Genomic DNA, 21,228 nt, shown 5'->3' on the forward strand with positions numbered 1-21,228 from the left:
TTTACATTTAATAAATGAGTACCTTCAACCAAAGTAAACTCCCAAGTGTAAAATGATCATGCTATTCATGAGATAATTAGAAGCTTTAATAAAAAATAACTCAATGACCAGGTTCAGAAATGAGACACAGCTTTAAGTAATAATGAAAAGTAGCTTCTTTGGAATTTTTCAGGTTATGTGTGGAGTTTCATGTATGTGGTAGGTTGTTATAGCAACAGCCCCAAATCACATGCCCTCATGTGTTACTCTCCCAAACTGATGTGGGCTTGACATGTGACTTGCTTTGGCCAACTGGACATTAGCAAATGTGGCACAAAAGGAGCTTGAAAAGCCCTTGTGCTTTCGGTTTTTTTCTCTGGCTGCCCTAAGAGAGCAGGTAAAGAAGCCCAGGTGAGCTCACCTGCATGAAAATCATGATGCCTCCAGCTCTTCCGGGCTCCTCAGTGGGAAAGAGAGAGAAAGAATGTCTACCAAATCAATCACATTGTCTAAAGACACTCTGTACTGTGTGAACATTCAGTGACAAAAATCTTACACAAATGTAATTAACTGCAATTTGAATAACCTTTCCCTGGTGAGGTGACATACATTGTTATAAAAATCTAAGAATACAGCAATGACATAAGACAGTAAGACTTAGTTTATTCCACATTTACCTTGAAATTCCCTTGAGGGCACAGTTACAGATCTGTATAGAAAACTCAATAACGAAGGGTCCCAGAGGACCAGCCCTGGCAACCAGCACACCCCACAGCAAAGTGACAAACAGCCATCAAAACACTGGGTTCACTTGCTCCACTGCAACTTGTGGATAAGAATGAATAAACTTCATTCCTGTGTCCACATTTCAGCAAAGAACAGCATCAAGAACCACCTTTCTACAGGTCTACAGGTTCCTCAGCACATTTTGGTTTGTACCTCTCTCTCCACCTTTCCTGTGGACAGGTTGCAATTAGGAAAAACTGCTGTGAAATACATGTTGGACACATTTTAGGCTGTCATCAGGTAGGAAAGCGGGCAAGCATGTCTGCCCTTTCCTTGACCAACTGCAGTGGTTAGAGCCATGGTGCTTTGCTCCTGTTTGCACGGAAGGGTGCAGAGTCATAGCCTCAGGGAGTCAAGAAGTCTTTGGATTCATCCTTCATTTGGACAATTACACTTAAGCCTTCCCAAGAGGTCCTTTATCTTCTTCAGTGGGGAGGGAACAGACTGAGTAACATCCTGAGGCCCATCTGATCTCTGTCAACAGGGCCTTGTTTTAATGATTACCATCACAGAGAGGGGGTTGATTAACTTCTAAACATCAGATTCCTTACCTGTGAAATGAGGAGGCTTCTTAAGCTAGGTTATTACAAGAACATGAACAAAGTACTAACACGTAATAAGGCAGCAATAACACTAACCTCCTACTACAGTTTAAGCATCTGAATCCTTTCTTTGATATGCATAGTGACATCTGATAAATATGAAACAGTTAATTGAGAACCACTCTAATAGCAATCTTTCTATTCATTCCTTAACTCCTTGACGCAGAATCTCTTGTTGACCAATTGACTATTCTTTACTACAATTCAACTAATAAAACAAAAAGCAGCTTGAGAACAAATTATGACTTAAAAAGTATTGTTTACAAAGACATATTAAGGAACATTTATCATATCATGGCTTAGTATAATCCACCAGAGTTAACTAGAACTTGTCAAAGCAAAAACAAAAAGAACAACCAAAAACCAAAACAAATGAAAGATTCACAGAAGTCTAATGTTTTTGGAAAAGAATGCCATCAATCTGTTTCAAGATTTGAGTTCATCTAATGTCCAGAGTCAAACATCCACACAATTGTGGTTACTCTTCTCACCCTTAGGAATGAGTGACCTGTAGATATTGTAAGAAATAATTAAAGTGCTATAACCTGGAAACACTGTTTACATCTCTAACTCAGGTCAACAAGAACACACTAAATTTAGTAAATGTAATATTATCACCAGCCTAACCAGAACAGGTATTATAAGACCCAAACTATATAATAGATTGATCCGCCTGAGAAAGTTCTCAGGTCTCTCCTTCAGCATAGTACTATTTGCTATAAAATTAAGTACTATCTAATCTTCTAATTCATGACAAAAAGCATTAAAGATCCTCAGACTCTGGGATCTTGGTAGATTTCTTGTGCAGAAATTCCAGTGAAAATGCTGTTGGAGAAACAGGTCTTGATTCCGGAATATGCTCCATTCTGTATTTTTCAATGTATGGTGCAGCTACTTCCCAAACCTGAGATGCAAGGACAGAGCAAAGTATTGACAACATTGTTTTCACATGCATAAACAACTTCATCTGAAGTCAAAGCATTATCTCTACCTGACTAGATACATAGCAACTGTTTGCTCGCTTTTATCATAAGCCATTTGACACTTGACCTGTCAATTCGTTTTTGGTTGCCTTAACAGCTTTTAAAATACAAAGTTCAGAATGTTTCTAAAGTGACATTAAGGTTTTCAGCTGTTTGCTCTTCTAAAGCAAAACAAGCCAGTGAACAAACAAAACCTAGAGGATTCAGTATGGGTGGAATTAAGGAAAGTTACCCAAGGGTGGAACTGTGTGTTTTCTGAGGCAAGCCTTTAATGATAAAAGGCAGTGGATCTCCTCTTTGCCCCAGTTCCGCACCAACGCACTCTGTTCTTTGGACCCTTGTTCCTCAGAGCATGGCCCCTGCACCAGCAGCATCACCTGTGATGAGTCAGAATGTCAGCCCTACTGCAGACCTGCTGAATCTGAATCTGCATCTTAACAAGGTCCCTGGGAAAACCACGTGCTCTTTACAGTTCAAGAAGCACAGCTTCATAGCCTTGTTCAGGGTTTACCTCCACCGGCCAACCTATTCCCTTTCAAGCATAACACCTTCTCAAATGAAGATCCAGTTTTTAGTTTATATTATAGCTGCTTTTTATTCGGTTGCCCCTGATAGGAAAGGAGCATTTCCTATTTGTCTGTATTACCTTAGAAAATGTATTCTTTCGAAAGCGACCCTAGGGACTGTAGCCCGCCAGGCTCCTCTGTCCATGGAATTTTCCAGGCATTATACTGGAATGAGATGCCATTTCCTTCTCCAGTTTCAAAAGCTAACCTCCTTGAAAAGATATCTGCACTTCCATGTTCACTCCCGTGTTATTTACAATAGCCAAGGCAAGGAAGCAACCTAAGTGTTCACCATCAAATGAATGGATAATAAAAAGCTGTGATACACACACACACACACACACAGAGTGGAATAGTATTCAGCCATAAGAAGTAAGGAGCTGTTGCCATTTGCAACAACACAGATGGACCTTGAGGTCATCATAAGTGAAATGTCAGACAAATATACGATCTCACTTGTATGTGGACTCTAAAATAAAATAAAATAGCTCATAGATACAGAGAACAGATTGGTGATTGCCAGAAGCAGAGGGTGGAGGAGTGGGTAAGGAAATGATTTGACAGTAGTCAGAAGGTACAAACTTCTGCTTATAAAATCAATAAATCCTGGAGATGCAACGTACAGCTTGGTGACTATAGTTAATAATACTGTATTGTGTATTTGAAATTTGCTAAAAGAACAGATCTTAAAAAGTTCCTATCACAAGAAAAAAATAACTGTGTGGTAATATTAAAAGACGCTTACTACTTGGAAGAAAAGTTATGACCAAACTAGATAGCATATTGAAAAGCAGAGACATTACTTTACCAACAAAGGTCCATCTAGTCAAGGCTATAGTTTTTCCAGTGGTCATGTATGGATGTGAGAGTTGGACCGTGAAGAAAGCTGAGTGCAGAAGAATTGATGCTTTTGAACTGTGGTGTTGGAGAAGACTCTTAGGAGTCCCTTGGACTGCAAGGAGATCCAACCAGTCCATCCTAAAGGAGATCAGTCCTGGGATTTCTTTGGAAGGAATGATGCTAAAGCTGAAACTCCAGTACTTTGGCCACCTCATGTGAAGAGTTGACTCATTGGAAAAGACTCTGATGCTGGGAGGGATTGGGGGCAGGAGGAGAAGGGGACGACAGAAGATGAGATGGCTGGATGGCATCACCGACTTGATGGACATGAGTCTGAGTGAACTCTAGGAGTTGGTGATAGACAGGGAGGCCTGCTGCTACTGCTGCTGCTAAGTTGCTTCAGTCGTGTCCGACCCTGTGCGACCCCATAGACGGCAGCCCATCAGGCTCCCCCATCCCTGGGATTCTCCAGGCAAGAACACTGGAGTGAGTTGCCAGTTCCTTCTCCAATGCATGAAAGTGAAAAGTGAAAGTGAAGTCGCTCAGTCGTGTCCGACTCTTAGCGACCCCATGAACTGCAGCCCACCAGACTCCTCTGTCCATGGGATTTTCCAGGCAAGAGTACTAGAGTGCAGTGCCATCACCTTCTCCGAGACAGGGAGGCCTGGCATGCTGCAATTCATGGGGTCGCAAAGAGTCAGACACGACTGAGGGACTGAACTGAACTGAACTGAATGGAGGTTAACTAACTGTAATAACCATTTTGCAATGTATAGAGAGATCAAAACATGTTGTACACTAATATAATGATGTATGTCAAGCATATTTCAATTGAAAAAAGGCTGAGCTCTCGCCTACCTCTCTTCTAGCACCAAAGCTGGCAGCCAAGCGAGGGAATTCCCCCCTCAAAGGGTATGGGGAACACTTACAAATGACAGGAGTGAAGGTCAAACGAAAAAACTGTTCTCAAGAGCAGGGCAATAGTTCCAAAGGAAGTCAAGCAACTCTAAGGGACATGATAGCTACAAATTACTGCAGAAGGTTTAAAGAACTTTTAAAAATATATTTTAAAAATAAGTCTGCATTCTAGGCATCGTCTCAATTAGACAAGTCTGTAGTCAATGGAACCAGAGGGCAGAAGCAGTAAAGAGAACCCGTATCTCACCCAGCCTGATGGGGAGGACACACCAGTGCAGGAGGTAGACCCAGAGCCCTTTGAATAAAAACTTGGGAAGTTTGTTTTCCCTTCAGGTCTGTGCAGTTGCTGGACCAGGTGGGGGCAGCATTACAGAAAAAGAGTGTGCTTTTGAGTAAAAGAGAACCTTCTTGGTGAGGAGGAATCTATGAACTTTCATCTTATATTCTCCCCATGAATACTTGTCCCAAAATTCTATTTAAAATTCATTTCAGCTCCTAATCCTTAGACAGTCAATGTTTGGATGCAACATGGGGCACTTGTGAGTTTGTCAAATAGCTTCTTAGTGGCCTTAAAAGTTGCACGAGTACCTTTTGGTTCACTTCCAAGAAACAGCCAGGAAACAGAAGAATAAGAGAATGTTTCTCTACTCCCCACCCCCACCCTGCTTCCCCTTGTGCTGGGGTGATTTAGTCACAAAGTCATCTCTGACTCTTGTAACCCCATGGACTGTAGCCCACCAGGCTCCTCTGTCCATGGGATTTCCAGGCAAGAATACTGGAATGGGTTGCCATTTCCTTCTCCAGGAGAATCTTCCCAACCCAGGGACTGAACATGGGTCTCCTGTATTGCAGGTGGATTCTTTACCAACTGAGCCACCAGGGAAGCCCTGCTCCCTCTTAAAGACCCCAAACTAAAAAACAAGACAGGCAGCCCACTTACCTTCTGCTCTACGAGCAGCCTGTGCGCTGCCTCGATGTCTGGGGCCATGAAGCGATCTTTTATCCAGGGCCTGCAGAGAAAGCACGTCACACCGTCAGCCAACGTTAACCACTGCCAGGGTCCACAGTTCTGAAGTGGTGTCACTTTCCAGGGATCTGTTTGGTTTTACCTCACAACAGAGCGCACCAGGTCATAGACCTTCTCCAGTGGAGTGGTGGTTTTCAAGGGGCGGAGGAACTCTATGCCCTGGCAGGCTGCAAGAAGCTCGATGGCCAACACTGAAACAAGGACAGGGGATGGCTGGTTAGACTGTGACTCCAAGCTTGAGGGGTATAAACCCCACGCAAGCTGCCAGCCAACTAAAGGATAGTTGGTTTTCAGTCTATCGGTAGAATGAGGCTGCCTTGGTATTTGTATACCATTTTAAATCTACTTTTCTAACCCCTCGGCTGCATCTTTAATGCTGAGAAGCGGAGGACTACCCAGGTAAATCAGCTTTCTCCTTCTCCCTTCAGCTGATCAAGATGGATAACCTCTGTTTCCTATTTCCACCCTTGTGTAAATTTCCATTTGTCTTCAGTCTTGCTGTTCCCTATGGCCTGAAATACCTGGCACATACACCATCATCAAAAGACTGAAGGAGTCAGTGAATGAGCAGATAAGTCTTTGGTTGCCACGGAACTGTTTCTCTAATGTCTATTTTAAACCTTCAATTTCAAAGGCTCCCAACAAGACCACATAGAGAGGATGAGAGAGTGATGGATAAAGGGTGCAAGGTTTCTTTCTGGAATGATGAAAATGTTATAATGTTGACTGTGGTGTCGACTCACAACTCTGAGTATATTCACAACTCTACTAAGACCCACTGAATTGTACAAGTTAGATGTGTGAATTGTATAGTATATGAATTATACCTCAATAGAACTGTTGCCTGCCCCCCAAAAAAGGATACTCAACTCTCTTACATTTATCTTAAGATAATGCTATTTTGTCAGCCAATTGCTTCCAGTACAGTTGCAAAGATTGAGGAATTTAGAGAACAATGCCTAAAGGAAGGCAGTTTCTCTTTAAGAAACAAACAAGCAGTGATTAAGAAGGCTGGAATACTTTGACTCAACATTGCCCCACCTGTGAACTATCTTTGCCAAAAAATGCTGGAGCTAAATCTTGTCAAGTCTTTAGGACCAACTGCAACCCACAAGAAACGGGACAGACCAAACATACCACCACAAGCACGCTCACAGGTAAATCAAGAATGTCGGTCTCTCAGAAAACTAAGCTGGTTTTCAAACTAGTCAATGACATGAATTTTTTTTAAAAAAGGGGGAGTAAATGAAAAGAAGCTTAAAACCTTGACCACTAAATTTAAAGAGTGGGTCTTGAATCTTGGTTTGAACAAACACTGGAAAGACACTGAAATAATTGGGAAAATTTGAATACGTACTCGATGATACCAAGACTTACTGTTGATTTTTGTTGGATGTGATAATGGCAGTGGGTAAGAAAGCAAACGTTTGTACTTGAGAGAGAAAGTGTGCAGAAAGAAAACATGATGACAGGGATCTGCTTGAAAATGATTGAGAAATTTTTTTAAGAAATGAAGTATAATGTATTAACTGTTGAATTAGAGTGAGGTGTATATGAAGGTTTATGGTACTATCTCTCCACTTCTGAATGTTTTAAAATTATTTCATTTTTTTTAAAAAGCCAACTGATGAACTGGCTTAGCCAGAAAGTATGGATTCTTAATCTTCAGCCAGCATCAAAATCACCTATAGGGCTTGTTAAGTCCAGATTGTTCTGTTCTCAGAGTTTCTGAGTCAGCAAGTCTGGGGCAGGCCCTGGGTTCCCAGGTGATACTGATGTCCTGATGGGGATTCCATTCTGAGGACCATTGGCATAGAGGTCATCGGTGAGGCCTGCATTCCAGCTGGCTGGGGTTACCTTGCTCCACATGCTCAATGACCCTGAGGGCCTTCCTTGCTGCCCATCCTCCCATGGAGACGTGATCCTCCGTGGCAGCGCTGGTGGAGAGAGAATCCACAGACGAGGGGTGGCACAGAGCCTTGTTCTCAGAAACTGCAAGAGGCCAGAAACTAAGTTAGGAACATATTTTTGTTCCTAATAGAAAAATGTGCCAATGACACATGGCTCCCCAAAGTGCTCCTCAGTGCGGGATACCCTCTCCAGGAGTTCATGGTCATTATCAAAGAACTAGATGTTCCAAAGTTACTTTGGGAAAAGGAAGTCATGTGGGTTTCCCACCCCACCCCCAAAGTAAGAAGGACTCTTAAAATTGTAGGGAGTTCTGAGATGGGACTGGGAAGGGAACCCTCATATTACAAAGCAAAGCTGAAAACACTGCAAGCATTTGGCATGCCAGGGAGACTAAGGGAAAAAGGAAGTGGTGGTCATTTCCAGGACTTGGAGGAGAATCTGGTTATGACAGCAGATGAGGTGGGATGGCATTTGCAGGTTGAGGCTGGACCCACAGACCTTAAGCAAGAAGATTTAAAATTGAAACTGTCCAATGATGACATAGTGGATGTACTCAGTTTAAGCAAGGGCTCAATGACAGCTGGGGATGTCTTGGAGATGTAGGGGGACGTCTAGAGTTGGGCCTAGGTTGCTGTCTTTCAAACTTTATTGCGTGTGAGTCACTCAGCCTTGTTAAAGTGCGAATGTTGCGTTTCAGGTGGGGCCTGAATCTGCTGTTCTAACAAATTCCCAGGTGATGGCTGTATTTTTGGCCAGGGGACTATAACTTAAGCACCAAGGACCTAGAATACAGAGTTCCTTCTCCCCAGCTTCAGAAGCCAGGAAATGTCCAAGTCAAGAGTTTTTCCCCCACTTTTCTTTTTGACCTATGAGAGCAGCTTTGAGTTCTTTTCTATGCTATAGGGATAATCCAGTACAAACTACGGTGATTCACTCATCCTATTTTGCCCAGAACTTTCAGGTTTCAGCACTGCAATATGAATCACCTGGTTTGGTGGTGCTTGTTTAGAAAGGTAACTTACAAGTGGCCAGAAAAAAAAAAAAAAAGAAAACCACTAGTTTAATTATAATGAGAGCAAGCCAAGCAACTTCAAACACCTAGGGCAGCGAAACACATTCAAAGGAGACGCCCCAACTTCACAACATTCTCTAAAAATCAATGACCACCCCACCATGCTAATGTGGGGCTTCCCAGGTGGCACTAGTGGTAAAGAACCTGCCTGCCAATGCAGGATACATAAGAGATGAAGGTTCAATCCCCAGATCAGGAAGATTCCCTAGAGAATGGCATAGCAACCCACCCCAGTGTACTTGCCTGGAGAATCCCATGGACAGAAAAGCCTGGCAGGCTGCAGTCCATAGGGTCTCAAAGAGTTGGCCATGGCCGAAGCGACTTAGCATGCATGCGTGTTAATATGAAAGGTCACTGCCTTTTAAAGGGATTTTTTTAGTAAGGAAGTAAGTGAGCGGATAGAAGATACTGGACAGAAGATGAATTCAGTGGCTCTTTGTTAGCTGTGTTGAGTCTAAGTGTGAGACTTAACTGAAAAAGTGGTGAGGAATAATAGTAACTACTAATATTTAGTGCTTACGGTATGCCAGATATAGTTCCAAGGCTTTCTATGCATTAATTCATTTACTCCTCAGAACAGCCCTATTAGGTAGGTTTTTCACCCCCATTTTACACAGGAGTAAACTAAGGGTCAACAGGATTAAGAGACTTGCTCCATATCAAATTGCTGATAAATGGGTGGCGACAGGATTCAGACCCAGAGGCTATGCTCTTACTGAACTGCCATGCTGGGTAGCCCCGTTGGGTAGGCTTGCCAAAAAAATTGCAGATGCTTAGTTAAATTTGAATTTCAGATAAAAAAATAATTTTTATTAACAAATAATGTGCTGAATAATTCAAATTTAACTTCAATAAATTTATATTAGTGCATCCTGCATTTCTGTTTGTTAAATTTGGCAACGATATTATAGGATTAAGTATTGATCAAAATGAAATCCTCATTAATTGAAGTCTGAGCATAGATTTGGGAGCCAAAATTCGTGGGTTTGAACTCTGCCTTATTTCTTAGTAGCTGTGCAATATTGGGTACGTTCTTTACCTTCTTGGATCTTCAAATATCCATCTGTGAAAGAGGAAATAATAGTACCTGCCTCTTGGTATTGTTTGACAATTAAGGGAGTAAATATAAGTAAAGCCCTTTGTGCCAGGTCCTGTTCTGATGTTATTTCTCTGTCCCTTACAGTCTTGAATCAGAAGTCTGCTATTTTCCAGCTCAGTTTTCATAGAGGGCATCTTGTTTCTTATAAGCATTTTTGTGTGTTTAATCACATCCTTATGTTTTTAGTGAAAGATTCACCAGTAGCTATAATCATCTTTGTCTTTTTCCTTCTGATATTCTTCAACTTGAGATTAGGGGAAAAGCCACAAAAAGGAAGTTCACATGTGATGTCACATTGCTTCCTACAGAGAAATCATGAAAACCTCCCTATTTACAACCTCATTAGTGTATTATTACACTTCGGTATAATGTTGCTTAGGTTTTATTTTATATTTTTTCTTGAAACATGCTTTTGTATTGAGAGAGGTAGGATGCACATAGAGGTGGTGGAAAAGTTAGATCTCATTCAAAGACAGAATGTGATACTTTCAGGTAAAATGGAAAGACCCATAAATGGATGGACTTGAATTCTGGTCAAAAGGCAGGGTCCTTACCCAGGGCTGCAGCGGTGCAGTGGGCTATCATGAATCCAGAATTCAGACCACCTTCAGCCACCAGGAAGGCAGGCAGCTCGCTGAGGGAGGGGTTGCAGAGCCTTTCAATTCTTCTTTCACTAATTGAGGCAAGTTCATGGACACCAATGGCCAAATAGTCCAGGGCCTGAAAGAGTGTCTCAATTAGGTTGGCCTATACTGGGATAGGGGCTTCCCAGGTGGCGCTAGTGGTAAAGAAGCTGCTGCCAATACAGGAGACATAAGAGATACAGGTTTGATTCCTGGTCGGGAAGATCCCCAGATGAAGGGAATGGCAACCCACCCAGTATTCTTGGCTGGAGAATTCCATGGACAGAGGAGCCTGGCAGGGTACAGTCCATGGGGTCGCAAAGAGTTGGACTTGACTGAGGGAGTGACTAATGCTTTCACGCATGATGGGATATGCTTTCAGGGTCAGGTCAGGAGCAATTCTAAAAAGCTTACTTTGGCTGGATATTCACCATGGAAGTTTCCTCCAGAAATAGTCTCTCCCCTGCTGGCAAAGACCATCTTTCAAAATCGGTTAAGGCTTCTGCATAACACTTGCTGAAAACTTGGAGCATAAGTCTCTCCCTAATCGCTCATTTTTAACATTGAGGTGGCAGCCCTTGTAAAAAGGCAGGGTGGAGAGAAGGAGAGTCTTTGCACAAGTAGGTGTTGACATACAGGGATACAAAGGTACATGAAACAAAACAGAACCCAGCCTGAAGTAAGCATGTCGGAGAAGCCACACTGAACAGGTCTAGTGAGAAGCCTCACACAACTGCTGTCTGCTAGCCCGGGCTGTGCACGGCTCTCAGGGCTGCTCATCAGTACTTTCTCCAATGTTAAGAACTGAGGCAGACGTGAGGGAGACGAAATAGATTCCTAAGGGGTTGGATGGTCTTTAAAGGCAGTGCTGTCTCTGTGATGACTTTGCCAGTATGACTCCTGACTGCCCACAGTCACTTATAAGGAACTAAGTCAACACAGAACTTTTTGTAGCAAAAACAAGGTGGCGGTGAGAAACCCATACTGTGAAGGAAAGGAGCGCTCCATCCTTAAGAGATGGAGGCATTCTTCCTCTTCTCTGTACAAACATGGGAACACTGATTTGAGTGAAGTAGCACTAGTGGTAAAGAACCGGCCTTCCAATGCAGGAGACATAAGACATGTGGCTTCTTTGTGGGTCAGGAAGATCCCCTGGAGGAGGGCATGGCAACCCTCTCCAGTATTCTTGCCTGGAGAATCCCATGGACAACCTCGTAGGGCTATAATCCATTGGGTCACAAAGAGTCGGACACAACTGAAGTGACTTAGCACTCACTTACCACGTCAGAAATAAACTCAGGATGGGGAAAGCCATAACTCTGATCAATACTTAGGTAAATGTTAAAAGGCTTCTGTGTAGTACACCAAAGTATCACTGAACCCCAGAAAGGCTTCTATAAATGCCATGGTACTCAGGGTTGCCACAATCACACTTGTGATATAGGTCTTCATCCTTCTACCAACAACCTCAGCAATGGATTTTAGGGCAAATGCCTTCGTGAAACCCTTCAGCTGATGCTGGAAATATCCCCTTTAATCTTTCATCCATCAGTTTTGGAAGCACAGCCTGTTAGACTCCAAACCTGAGGCAAGATTCACAGACCTGTTTCTGCCACTTTTCAGCTCAGATCTATAGCTGATAGAGGCATTTAACCTCAGGGCCCAGGCATTTAGTCTATGAAATGGAGAACCAGAGTGGTTATACAATTTTAAGATCTTCATCAGATCTTAAAATTACCATCTGAAATTCTGTAATTACAGCTTAGTAAGCAGTTAAAAGATACAGGGTTATCTGTTGCACTGTTAATTTCCGTGGTTATGATGTTCTTCACAAATGCTATTGTGTCATTCACCACACCATGGACCTAAAAGACAATATCAAATGAGTTAATTCATGGAAGACACTGAGTCTGGTGCCTGTCACATAGTCTGATATTCTTATTAGAACAGTAAGAACATTTAAACTGGAATTTATTCTTACTGTAGAGCTCATATGTCAATCATTCCCCACAGACATTTTTCAGTCTAGCTGAGCTAGAACTGAACTTGCTGAGAAGAAGGAAAAGAGCATAAAATGAAATGAAAATAAAAAATTAAGTTTCATTAAATCATGTTCATTTAATTTATTCTATGGAGGATTCTTGAGTACACTATGGCTTGGAACTTGGTACAGCCTGAAATACTGTCTCACTCTTGAGATGAGGTTAGCTCCTTATCCTAGTAATTTCTATTTACAAATGAGTTATAACATCTGCAATACACATTGCCTCACTACAGTTTAAAGTTAAGACTCACAGGTTCATTTACAATGGTTTATGTCTGCCTGTTAAGTGCAGATAGATCTAATCATGGATATGCCCTCGAATTGTGGTTGGATTTTCCGATATATCCCTGGCAGTTCTAATAGGGAGAACCAGTAAAACTCCATTGACTGGTTAGGATGATATTATTAACAAGAATTTTTTAGAATTTTTTAAACTTAGGGCACTAAACCTAAACAACAAGCTGTCTGTTGAACTTCTCTACAGGGGGGTTGAGCAAAGCAATTCAAAGGGAAACAAGCAACTTACCATAGAGAACAGAAACTTCATAATAATTGGACAAATGGGGGTATATATGATATACATCATTTTTAATAGAGGCCGTAAAGAAATCTGGATTACCATTAACATTACACAACTTCCTGACACCTTCCTCTCTTTCTATCGCTATCTCAAATTGGGAGAAAGAATAGAGACTTGTCGGGTTTTTGTCTACCTGTGGACAGCAGCGCAAGGTGTATGCATCTTGAACACGATCGCAGAACCTGTGACTTTCTATGGAAAAGGTAGAGGGGATGGCAAGGGGCATGTTAGCAATTCTTTGCAATTATTTTCAAAAGCAAATAAGTTCAAGTAGGCATGCCCAGACCTGCTATTTCAGATGGGTGGTGATCCGAGTCCAAGAGGGACCGAAACCGAAAAGCAACTTCAACTTGCCCACGATGAGGGCGAACAGCGTGAATGTCTAGAATTGATGAAGGAGGAGAAGTCTGAGCAGTTCTTACACTGAGTGAACTACCATCACTGGCACAGGACCGTCCACTGTGCTGACCTGGTCCTGAAAAGCCCCAGGGCTCCTTAACCATTGCTCAGAATTAGAAACTTAACTCCAAAAGCAAGATTTTCTATATTGACTTTATTCTTTCTACTTTTAAAATCTGAATGCAAACTATGAGTTGAGCCCATAGGGAACTCAACTCAAGACACTGGCCCTACCCTGAAAAGATTTAGGCTCATAACAGAAGGGAGCTCAGTGGCCTAGTTTAATTAAGTCATTTTTAGACAGGTTTTTTTTTTTTTTGGTCCTTCTACATATAAGAGTGGAGAGTCCTTCAAAGTCTAGAAAACCTATCACTTGTACAATTTTTCTCTCCCAATTTTCTAATGGGCACTAGCTGTAATTCCACGCCAATTCTCAAATCCTGCCAACAGATCCTTAAGACAACAAGTAGTTTGATGGGAATCAGAGCTGGTGGTCTGGGGCAGGTCACGTAACTCTCTGGGTCAACATTTGTCTGTGAAACGTGGTTGTTTCAAGGATCAAGTGTGGCATAACTGAGATGAAACTGCAGCAGTCCTGCAAATCCACAGGCACTTGGATTTTCTTCTTCCCCACCATCTACCCCCGCCATCCCCATGTCCAAAGACCTTGACCATCCCATCCCACCCCCCACCCAGCTCTGGCTGAATGAATAGCAAACAAACAGCAGAACCATGCTGACCAGTATCGAAGGCTTTGGTGGTGCCCTTGAGAACCTCGAGGGTCAAGGCCGCCACTATGTCAGCTTGCCGAGCGATGGCACTGGCTCTCTCCACAGCCTCACAGCCGAGGGAGGTGATCATCTGTGTCCCATTGATGAGTGCCAGACCCTTCAGGTGATGCAAGAGACATTTCCTAATGCTTTTTGTTGTAATAAGCACTGCTTTCGCTTTCCTATGATGAAAATTTGCCTTCAGCTGAATGATGTTGATTCATGGTTTCTAAAGTGCAGGGCAGTGATGCTTGTTTAACTACTCAAGGATGAGTGTCATCATATAAAATTTGGCAAATGGAATAGCTTTGAATAGTTTCCCTGTCATGAAGCAGCAGAGAAGTTCCAATGTAGACGGCATATAAAACCTTTAGCTCTTCATTATGCTATATTTCAAGTTCTCATCATTACAGATAAGACACCTTGAAAAATTTCTGATCTGAGGCTCTTAACTTAGAGCATCCTAAGTGATGTTGGTTTACAGTATCATTCAGGGATCCTTAGAGATCCTGATTAGAAGTTTAAGTTCTCCTGTAAAAGAATCCCTGAGCATCTCTGCACTGGAGAGGCTTTTCAGTAAATAAGGGAGAGCCCTTTCTTCAGTGACCAACTTAAGCAACTGCTGCTGCTGCTAAGTCACTTCAGTCGTGTCCGAATCTGTGCCACCCCATAGACGGCAGCCCACCAGGCTCCCCTGTCCCTGGGATTCTCCAGGCAAGAACACTGGAGTGGGTTGCCATTTCCTTCTCCAATGCATGAAAGTGATAAGTGAAACTGAAGTCGCTCAGTCATGTCTGACTCTTAGCGACTCCATGGAGTGCAGCCTACCAGGCTCCTCCATCCATGGGATTTTCCAGGCAAGAGTACTGGAGTGGGATGCCATTGCCTTCTCCGAACTTAAGCAAACATGGATGCTATGTTTAAGAAACCAGTGAGGCTGATATTGAGACTAAAAGTAGTGCATAATGATTTGTTAAAAGGAACAACTTTTCCTTGAGTCTCTTACCTCTTTTGGTTTCAAAACAATTGGCTTCAATCCATGAGCTGCGAGGACCTGTAGAATGATTTAAACAGTGAAAATGGGTATCAAATGAAATACCAGCATATTTCTAATTTCATGTAGAATCTAATAAAAGTAAGCTCAAAGGTCTGTCTTCTAAAAGATTAGACCTATGTAAATTCGCTCTGTTCATCTTCGCTGATCTATTCTCTAGTTCTTTTCTTTAGTCTGCAAGCAGACTTAGCTTTCGAATAACTTTTGTACCTAAAATTGTCAGAGGCTAGTGTATACAAAATCAATCCTGAATATTGGGTTCTAGGCCCTTTGCATTCAGTTTGCACTTTAGTGATTCACTTTTTTTTTTTTTTTAACTGCTGCTTCTGAGCACATGTGCACATCCAGATGCAGATGCTCCAAGGCTGGGCTGCTAACTCTGCCCACATTCCCTGGCCTCTAGAGCTTGACCTAAAGTCCTCCACCCTCATCCTACTTATCTTAACACCAGCAGAACCTCACGCTATCAGAGCAGGGCTTCTCACTTGTATGGCATATGTGTGACCACCAGTGAAGAGCGGAGTGTATGGCCTAAGAGATAGACACAAAATCCTCAGAGGAAATGGGCAGAATTATCTTCCTCTGAAATAAAAGAAGTGAAAGCAGTCACTAGGTTAAGATTCTTCTGGGGAAGGAGCAGCAGGGAAGAAGGAAGACAGAGGTAGCACAATCATTTTCACAGCTTATTAAAATACCAGTCACATGTCTAATTCTGTCCTGGATGTGGGTCTGAGGGTAGGAAAAATGGAGACAGACAAGTTCAAGGGCAAACACAGTCATAGGTTAAATACAGTCTTAGGCAAATACAGTCATAGCACATAGGTTAAGTGCTCCAGGAGGTAGGAAGTGGGTAAGGTCCAGTGGAAAATAGTCACATAAGATGCTGGGGGAGCACAAAGGAGGGGCAAAAGGAACTTGGCAGTGGTGGGGTGTAGGGAAAAGAAGCAGAACAGCAGAGAAGGAAGTTTCTCAGAGGGCTTAGCAGAAACAGGAAAAGAAGGGTGGACATGACTGGCCCCTCCACCTCAGACACAGCACGCTCCAGCTGCAGGGCACCTCTAGCTTCTGTGATGTGCAGTGTTGGTGGGGAAGGATTCAGGTGGCTGGGGGTATGGCAATATGGCAATAATATGTCAAGACTCTTGTAGGCCACTTTCATTTTAAGCGTTATCCTAAGGACAATGAGAAAAATGACAAGTTTGGGCCAGGACATGGTCAGAATTGCTATGTGAAGGTGGTTGAGGGGGATACTGGACATAGAGAAATAATCAAGATTAGTCTGTAAAGAAGGAAGGTGATCTGGAACTCAAACTCTTAGAAGGACCACCTGTTCTCTTGACTTCTTCCTCCTTGGGCTTCTGTCCCTGGACTCAGTGTTAGAGGACCTCCCAGCAAAAGGTCAGAGATGACACGTCAAACAATTATTTGGGCTGCTCTGACAACCTAGGGACCAAACCCACATCTCCCACATTGCTGGCAGATTCTTTACCATCTGAGCTAGCAGGAAAGCCTCAATGAATGTATAGATGAATAAAGAAATTTTAAAGCTTTGTCAAACCCAGGCCCTTCTGACTGACCACCAGGATGACAGCTCGGGTGTGGGGGGATATGGAGTCTCCTTTCCAGGGGCCTTATATCAGGGCCATGATCCACAGCTCTGTACACATTAGACCAGCAACTAGCTAAACCTCCAACAATGTGTGACCTCCTGGATAGGCACTGGGAGTGCATTAGGTGCAGAAGAAGTTCCTGCAGTGAACACTAGCAGCTTTACCTGTTTACCAAGGTAATCACCAAGGCCAGGAGGCTGACGGTTGTGTAGAGAAGCTAAGAGTATAGCTTAGTTGGATGCCTGTAGTGCACTAAGGGGCTTCCCTCATGGCTCAGGTGCTAAAGAATCTACCTGCGGTGCAGGAGACCTGGGTTCAATCCTTGGGTTGGGAAGATCCCCTAGAGGAGGGCATGGCACCCACTCCAGTATTCTTGTCTGGAGAACCCCCATGGACAGAGGAGCCTGGCGGGTTACAGGCCATGGAGTCACAAAGAGTCAGACACGACTGAGTGACTAAGCGCGCACACACGCACTGCACTAAGGCTGGGCTCCTGACTCAGTCTATACTTCTAAGCTTCAGTTATCACAGCCATAGAGTGGGAATGCTTTGTCATCAGGCTGCTGAAAAGATGAAGTGCTAGAAAACACGGAAGTCTACCTGGTGTCCAGCCTGGGGAAATGACTGCCACGGAAGCTATTATTAGTCTTACGTATTTAGCATCGGCCCAGCCGCTCTTTGGAGACCACATCTTCCCTTCTCCAATCAGCCCAAGAGCAAGATGAGAGAGTGGGGCAAGGTCTCCACTGGCACCAACAGTTCCTTTCTCTGGAACATATGGCAGGCACGAGGCTGGGAGAAAAGGAGACACTGGTTACTTCAAGAGTACTTCATTCTAGCCAGCCTCGCTTTGACACTGAGACCAACCTATCCCAAAAGATCTAGTATCACAAATGGCATAGACACCCAGGGAAAGACAGGTAATGCTTAAGGGACCTGGCTGAGCTGCTGTAGAAAGAAAGAGGTGAGAGAGAGAAAGAAGATGGGAAAGCAGACCCTTCTGGGAGCAAAGCCTTCTCCATAAGCCACTTTAAGTTTAGACTCTATTCTAAGGACAATGGGAAGGATGACAGGTTTTGGCCAGGACATGCTCAGATGTGCTGTATGAAGAGGTCGGAAGAACGCTATACATAAGGAATTAAGATCAGAATGCCTAGAAGAAAGGTGATCTGAAATATGTATCCCACAATGACCATCTCTTCCCTTCTTCCTTCTCTGCCCCTGGGTCCTCTGCCCCTTTGTTTACTGTTACTGTACATCTTCTAATCTGACCTAGAAATTTCTGGAATATTTAGCAATGTATCTTAAAGATGTGATCAGGAACTAGCTGTTGTTCATTGCCACCTTATTTCTAGGAGCAAAAAGTAAAAAATGTGCTATAGAGGAAGCTAAGAGAATTCCATTGAACCAAATGGTGTGTGTAGCCATTAAAACCTATTGGAGACTATTTGAAATCAAGTAAATGTTTATGGACATGAGTTTGAGCAAGCTTCGTGAGTTGGTGATGGACAGGAAAGCCTGGTGTGCTGCAGTCCATGGGGTCGCAAAGAGTCAGACATGACTGAGCAACTGAGCTGAACTGAAATGTTTATTACATTAAAAAAGTAATACAGAATTTCCCTGGTGGTTCAGTGGTTAAGAATTTGCCTGCCAATGCAGGGGACATAGGATTGGTCTCTGGTCCAGGAAGATTCCACATGCAACAGAGCAATTAAGCCCATGAGCCCCAACTTCTGAGCCCATGTGCTACAACTACTGAAGCCAGTGTGCCTAGAGCCTGTGCTCTGCAACAAGAGAAGTCACCACTTCTTCAACAGGGGAAAGCCTGTGCACTGCAACTGGAGAGTAGCCCCCACTCCCTGCAACTAGAAAAAGCCCACTGAAAGCAACCAAGTCCCAATGCCACCAAAAATAAATAAAATTTTAAAATTGTTTTACAAATTGTTGATAAAGTGTACCAGGGTATTAACAGGGGTTCTTTGGGGGAGGTAAAGTCATGGGCAACTTAATCTCTGCTTTTCTGCCTGATTCCTGGTCACCTAGTCAACCAGCTTACCACCACTTCTAAATGCACATGTATTGTTTTAGATGAAATTCCCATTGGTGGTGGTTTAGTCGCTAAGTCGTGTCTGTCTCTTATCACCCCATGGACTGTAGCCCACCAGGCTCCTCTGTCCATGGGATTTTCCAGGCAAGAATATTGGAGTGGATTGCCATTTCCTTCTCCAGGGGATCTTCCCGACCCAGGATCGAACCCTGGTCTCCTGCATTGCAGGCAGATTCTTTACCGACTGAGCTATGAGGGAACCCCCATTAAAAGGGAAATTCCCATTAATTTACTAAGACAAACAAACAAAAAGGCTATATTTCCAAGGTAAGTTCAGACTACTGATAGCAATTGTTTTTACAACTGCTAAGTGATGTCAGTGGGATGAAGCCGTGCCATCCGTAGGTCAGCTTCCAGGCCATAGTTCACCCTGGGGAATTCTCAGAATTCTAGGACCCAGAGGTGCCTTAGACTCACCCATAAAGCATAGGTGGGTTCACGGCTGAAGCTGGACTATCTGGGATTTTAGGCTTAGAGTCGGGAGTAGAAATAGGTGTTGAAATCACTGCTGGTCTCTTCAGCACAGCCTTGTATGCTATAGATTGTTCATTCAAATTACTGTTCACTGTTGGCATTTATAGATCACTTGTGCCTATAGCATGGGAAATCTCTCACGCCCTTTGTGCTATGTGACTGCCCTGCCCTGCTTCTGCGCCCACTCCTTCACCCTACAGGTCCCTGAGCCTCCACTGACCTAGAATGCATATCCTTATCTGTGGGAAGGAATAGGCTTGGCCTCCCAAGAATGTCACATCTTGTCTCCACACTGGAATTTTCCCAAGAACAAGCCCCGAAAAGTCGAATTGATTTTTCTCTTATCACTAGACCGCTACATGATCACAAGCGAGCCTTTCATCTCTATATTTCTGTTATACCTTTGGAAGAGGCTGAATTTCAGTTATTTTTAAGTCTGGTGATCCCACCACTTGGGGAGCATGAAGAGTTCAGATTCCCAGGCACCAACCAGAAGTACTGAATTGGTCTTTGGGATGGACATCCAGGAATCATCGTGTTTCCCAGATGATCTGAATAACTTCTCTAACCACATTTGAGCATCACTGAATCAAGGGTTCTCTCCAGCTCTGAATTTAAGGCCAGACTTAAGCGGTTTGTTCTGATAGAGAAGGATGAAAGTTGACAGGAGTAAGAGTCTCTGCCCCTGCCCGCCCCCCATCTTCTGCCCCATATAGCTATCTTCCTTCTTGCCAAGCCCACTTCCCACTCATCTTCATTAGTTTATGTCTTATCTCACCAATATCTCACCACCCTGTCAATCAAGTCTGCCTGTGGTACCCACCCAGCCTGCATGGAGGGTCATTTGGGGATCCATTGCATTACCATTAAATACTTCGATAACTTGTTTGAGGGTCTCCAGGGAAATGCCACTGTATCCTTTGGCTAAGACATTGATCCTTAAAGCCAAGAGCATTCGGCATCTCTCAGGGCTTAGTGGTTTTCCAACGCCTACAAAACAGAACTGATGTTATCTCTAAGATAAACAAAATCCTCCTCCTCCCAGCCACCTCCACCTCAAATTGCTCTCCAGGTCTTGGTTCAGGTAGTTGCCCTGCCTTCCCTTCTGACTGTCCCACTTCTTCAAGTCTCATCTTCCAGTCAAATGTGAGACTCCAGTTTTGCCTCCCCAGTTCTCTTCCTTGGAAGCTTCAGTGAGCCTGAGCCCTCCCCAACACCTTTGGAATGGTGTCCAGTCTTCTCACACAAGGTCTCTTGCAGTCTGATGGGAGGCAATTCTTGACAGTTTCCCTTCTCACCACATCCAGATCCACTCATCCCTGAGTTCCAGCTGTAATTTTGTCCCCTGACTGCACCACTCTTTGGCATGACTGTATTCATGCTCCTCATCCCAATTCTATCCTTCCGTCTAGCCCATTCCTTTTTCTGGGATTCAGTTGAAAGGATATCATGTCTGATGCTCTTCTTCCCTCCTTGGCAGCAGAAATGGCACCTACTCTTTGGAAGGTGCTAGCTGCTGGTGGCTGATACAGGATGTCTGATACTGTGCTGCATGGTCACCCCCAGGTATCCCTGCAGGGTTCCAGCCCCGCCCCTCCCCTCCCCTCAGCTCCTCCCACCCCCTGCCCCCTTATGTAAAGCGACATAGTACAGTCTGCCCTTAGCACCTGTAGATTCCTTATCTGTGAATTCAACCGACAACTGAGACTAGTTGAATCATCCAACTTGCAAATGTAGGAACCTAGAGATACTGAGGGCTGACTGCACTTCATTCATCAAATCAA

At 43.5% G+C, this 21,228-nt stretch overlaps 1 protein-coding gene across 1 annotated transcript in view; it reads right to left on the bottom strand.

The window, feature by feature from the left end:
* Positions 1 to 622: 622 nt before the first annotated feature.
* HAL (histidine ammonia-lyase) overlaps positions 623 to 21,228 on the bottom strand; it is a 23,751-nt gene continuing 3,145 nt past the window's right edge. The window contains exons 8-20 of the mRNA XM_010836292.1: positions 20,309 to 20,434; positions 17,516 to 17,655; positions 15,206 to 15,253; positions 14,170 to 14,317; positions 13,317 to 13,412; positions 13,164 to 13,222; positions 12,191 to 12,271; positions 10,821 to 10,886; positions 10,338 to 10,503; positions 7,559 to 7,693; positions 5,784 to 5,892; positions 5,615 to 5,684; positions 623 to 2,271 (exon numbers count right to left, since the gene is read on the bottom strand). Coding sequence (XP_010834594.1) covers positions 2,131 to 2,271; positions 5,615 to 5,684; positions 5,784 to 5,892; positions 7,559 to 7,693; positions 10,338 to 10,503; positions 10,821 to 10,886; positions 12,191 to 12,271; positions 13,164 to 13,222; positions 13,317 to 13,412; positions 14,170 to 14,317; positions 15,206 to 15,253; positions 17,516 to 17,655; positions 20,309 to 20,434 — 1,385 coding nt within the window. The 3' untranslated portion in view covers positions 623 to 2,130. The remainder of the gene's footprint in view (positions 2,272 to 5,614; positions 5,685 to 5,783; positions 5,893 to 7,558; positions 7,694 to 10,337; positions 10,504 to 10,820; positions 10,887 to 12,190; positions 12,272 to 13,163; positions 13,223 to 13,316; positions 13,413 to 14,169; positions 14,318 to 15,205; positions 15,254 to 17,515; positions 17,656 to 20,308; positions 20,435 to 21,228) is intronic.

The sequence above is a fragment of the Bison bison genome, unplaced genomic scaffold (assembly GCF_000754665.1).
Source record: "Bison bison bison isolate TAMUID 2011002044 unplaced genomic scaffold, Bison_UMD1.0 scf7180017864062, whole genome shotgun sequence".
Taxonomy (NCBI): domain Eukaryota; kingdom Metazoa; phylum Chordata; class Mammalia; order Artiodactyla; family Bovidae; genus Bison; species Bison bison.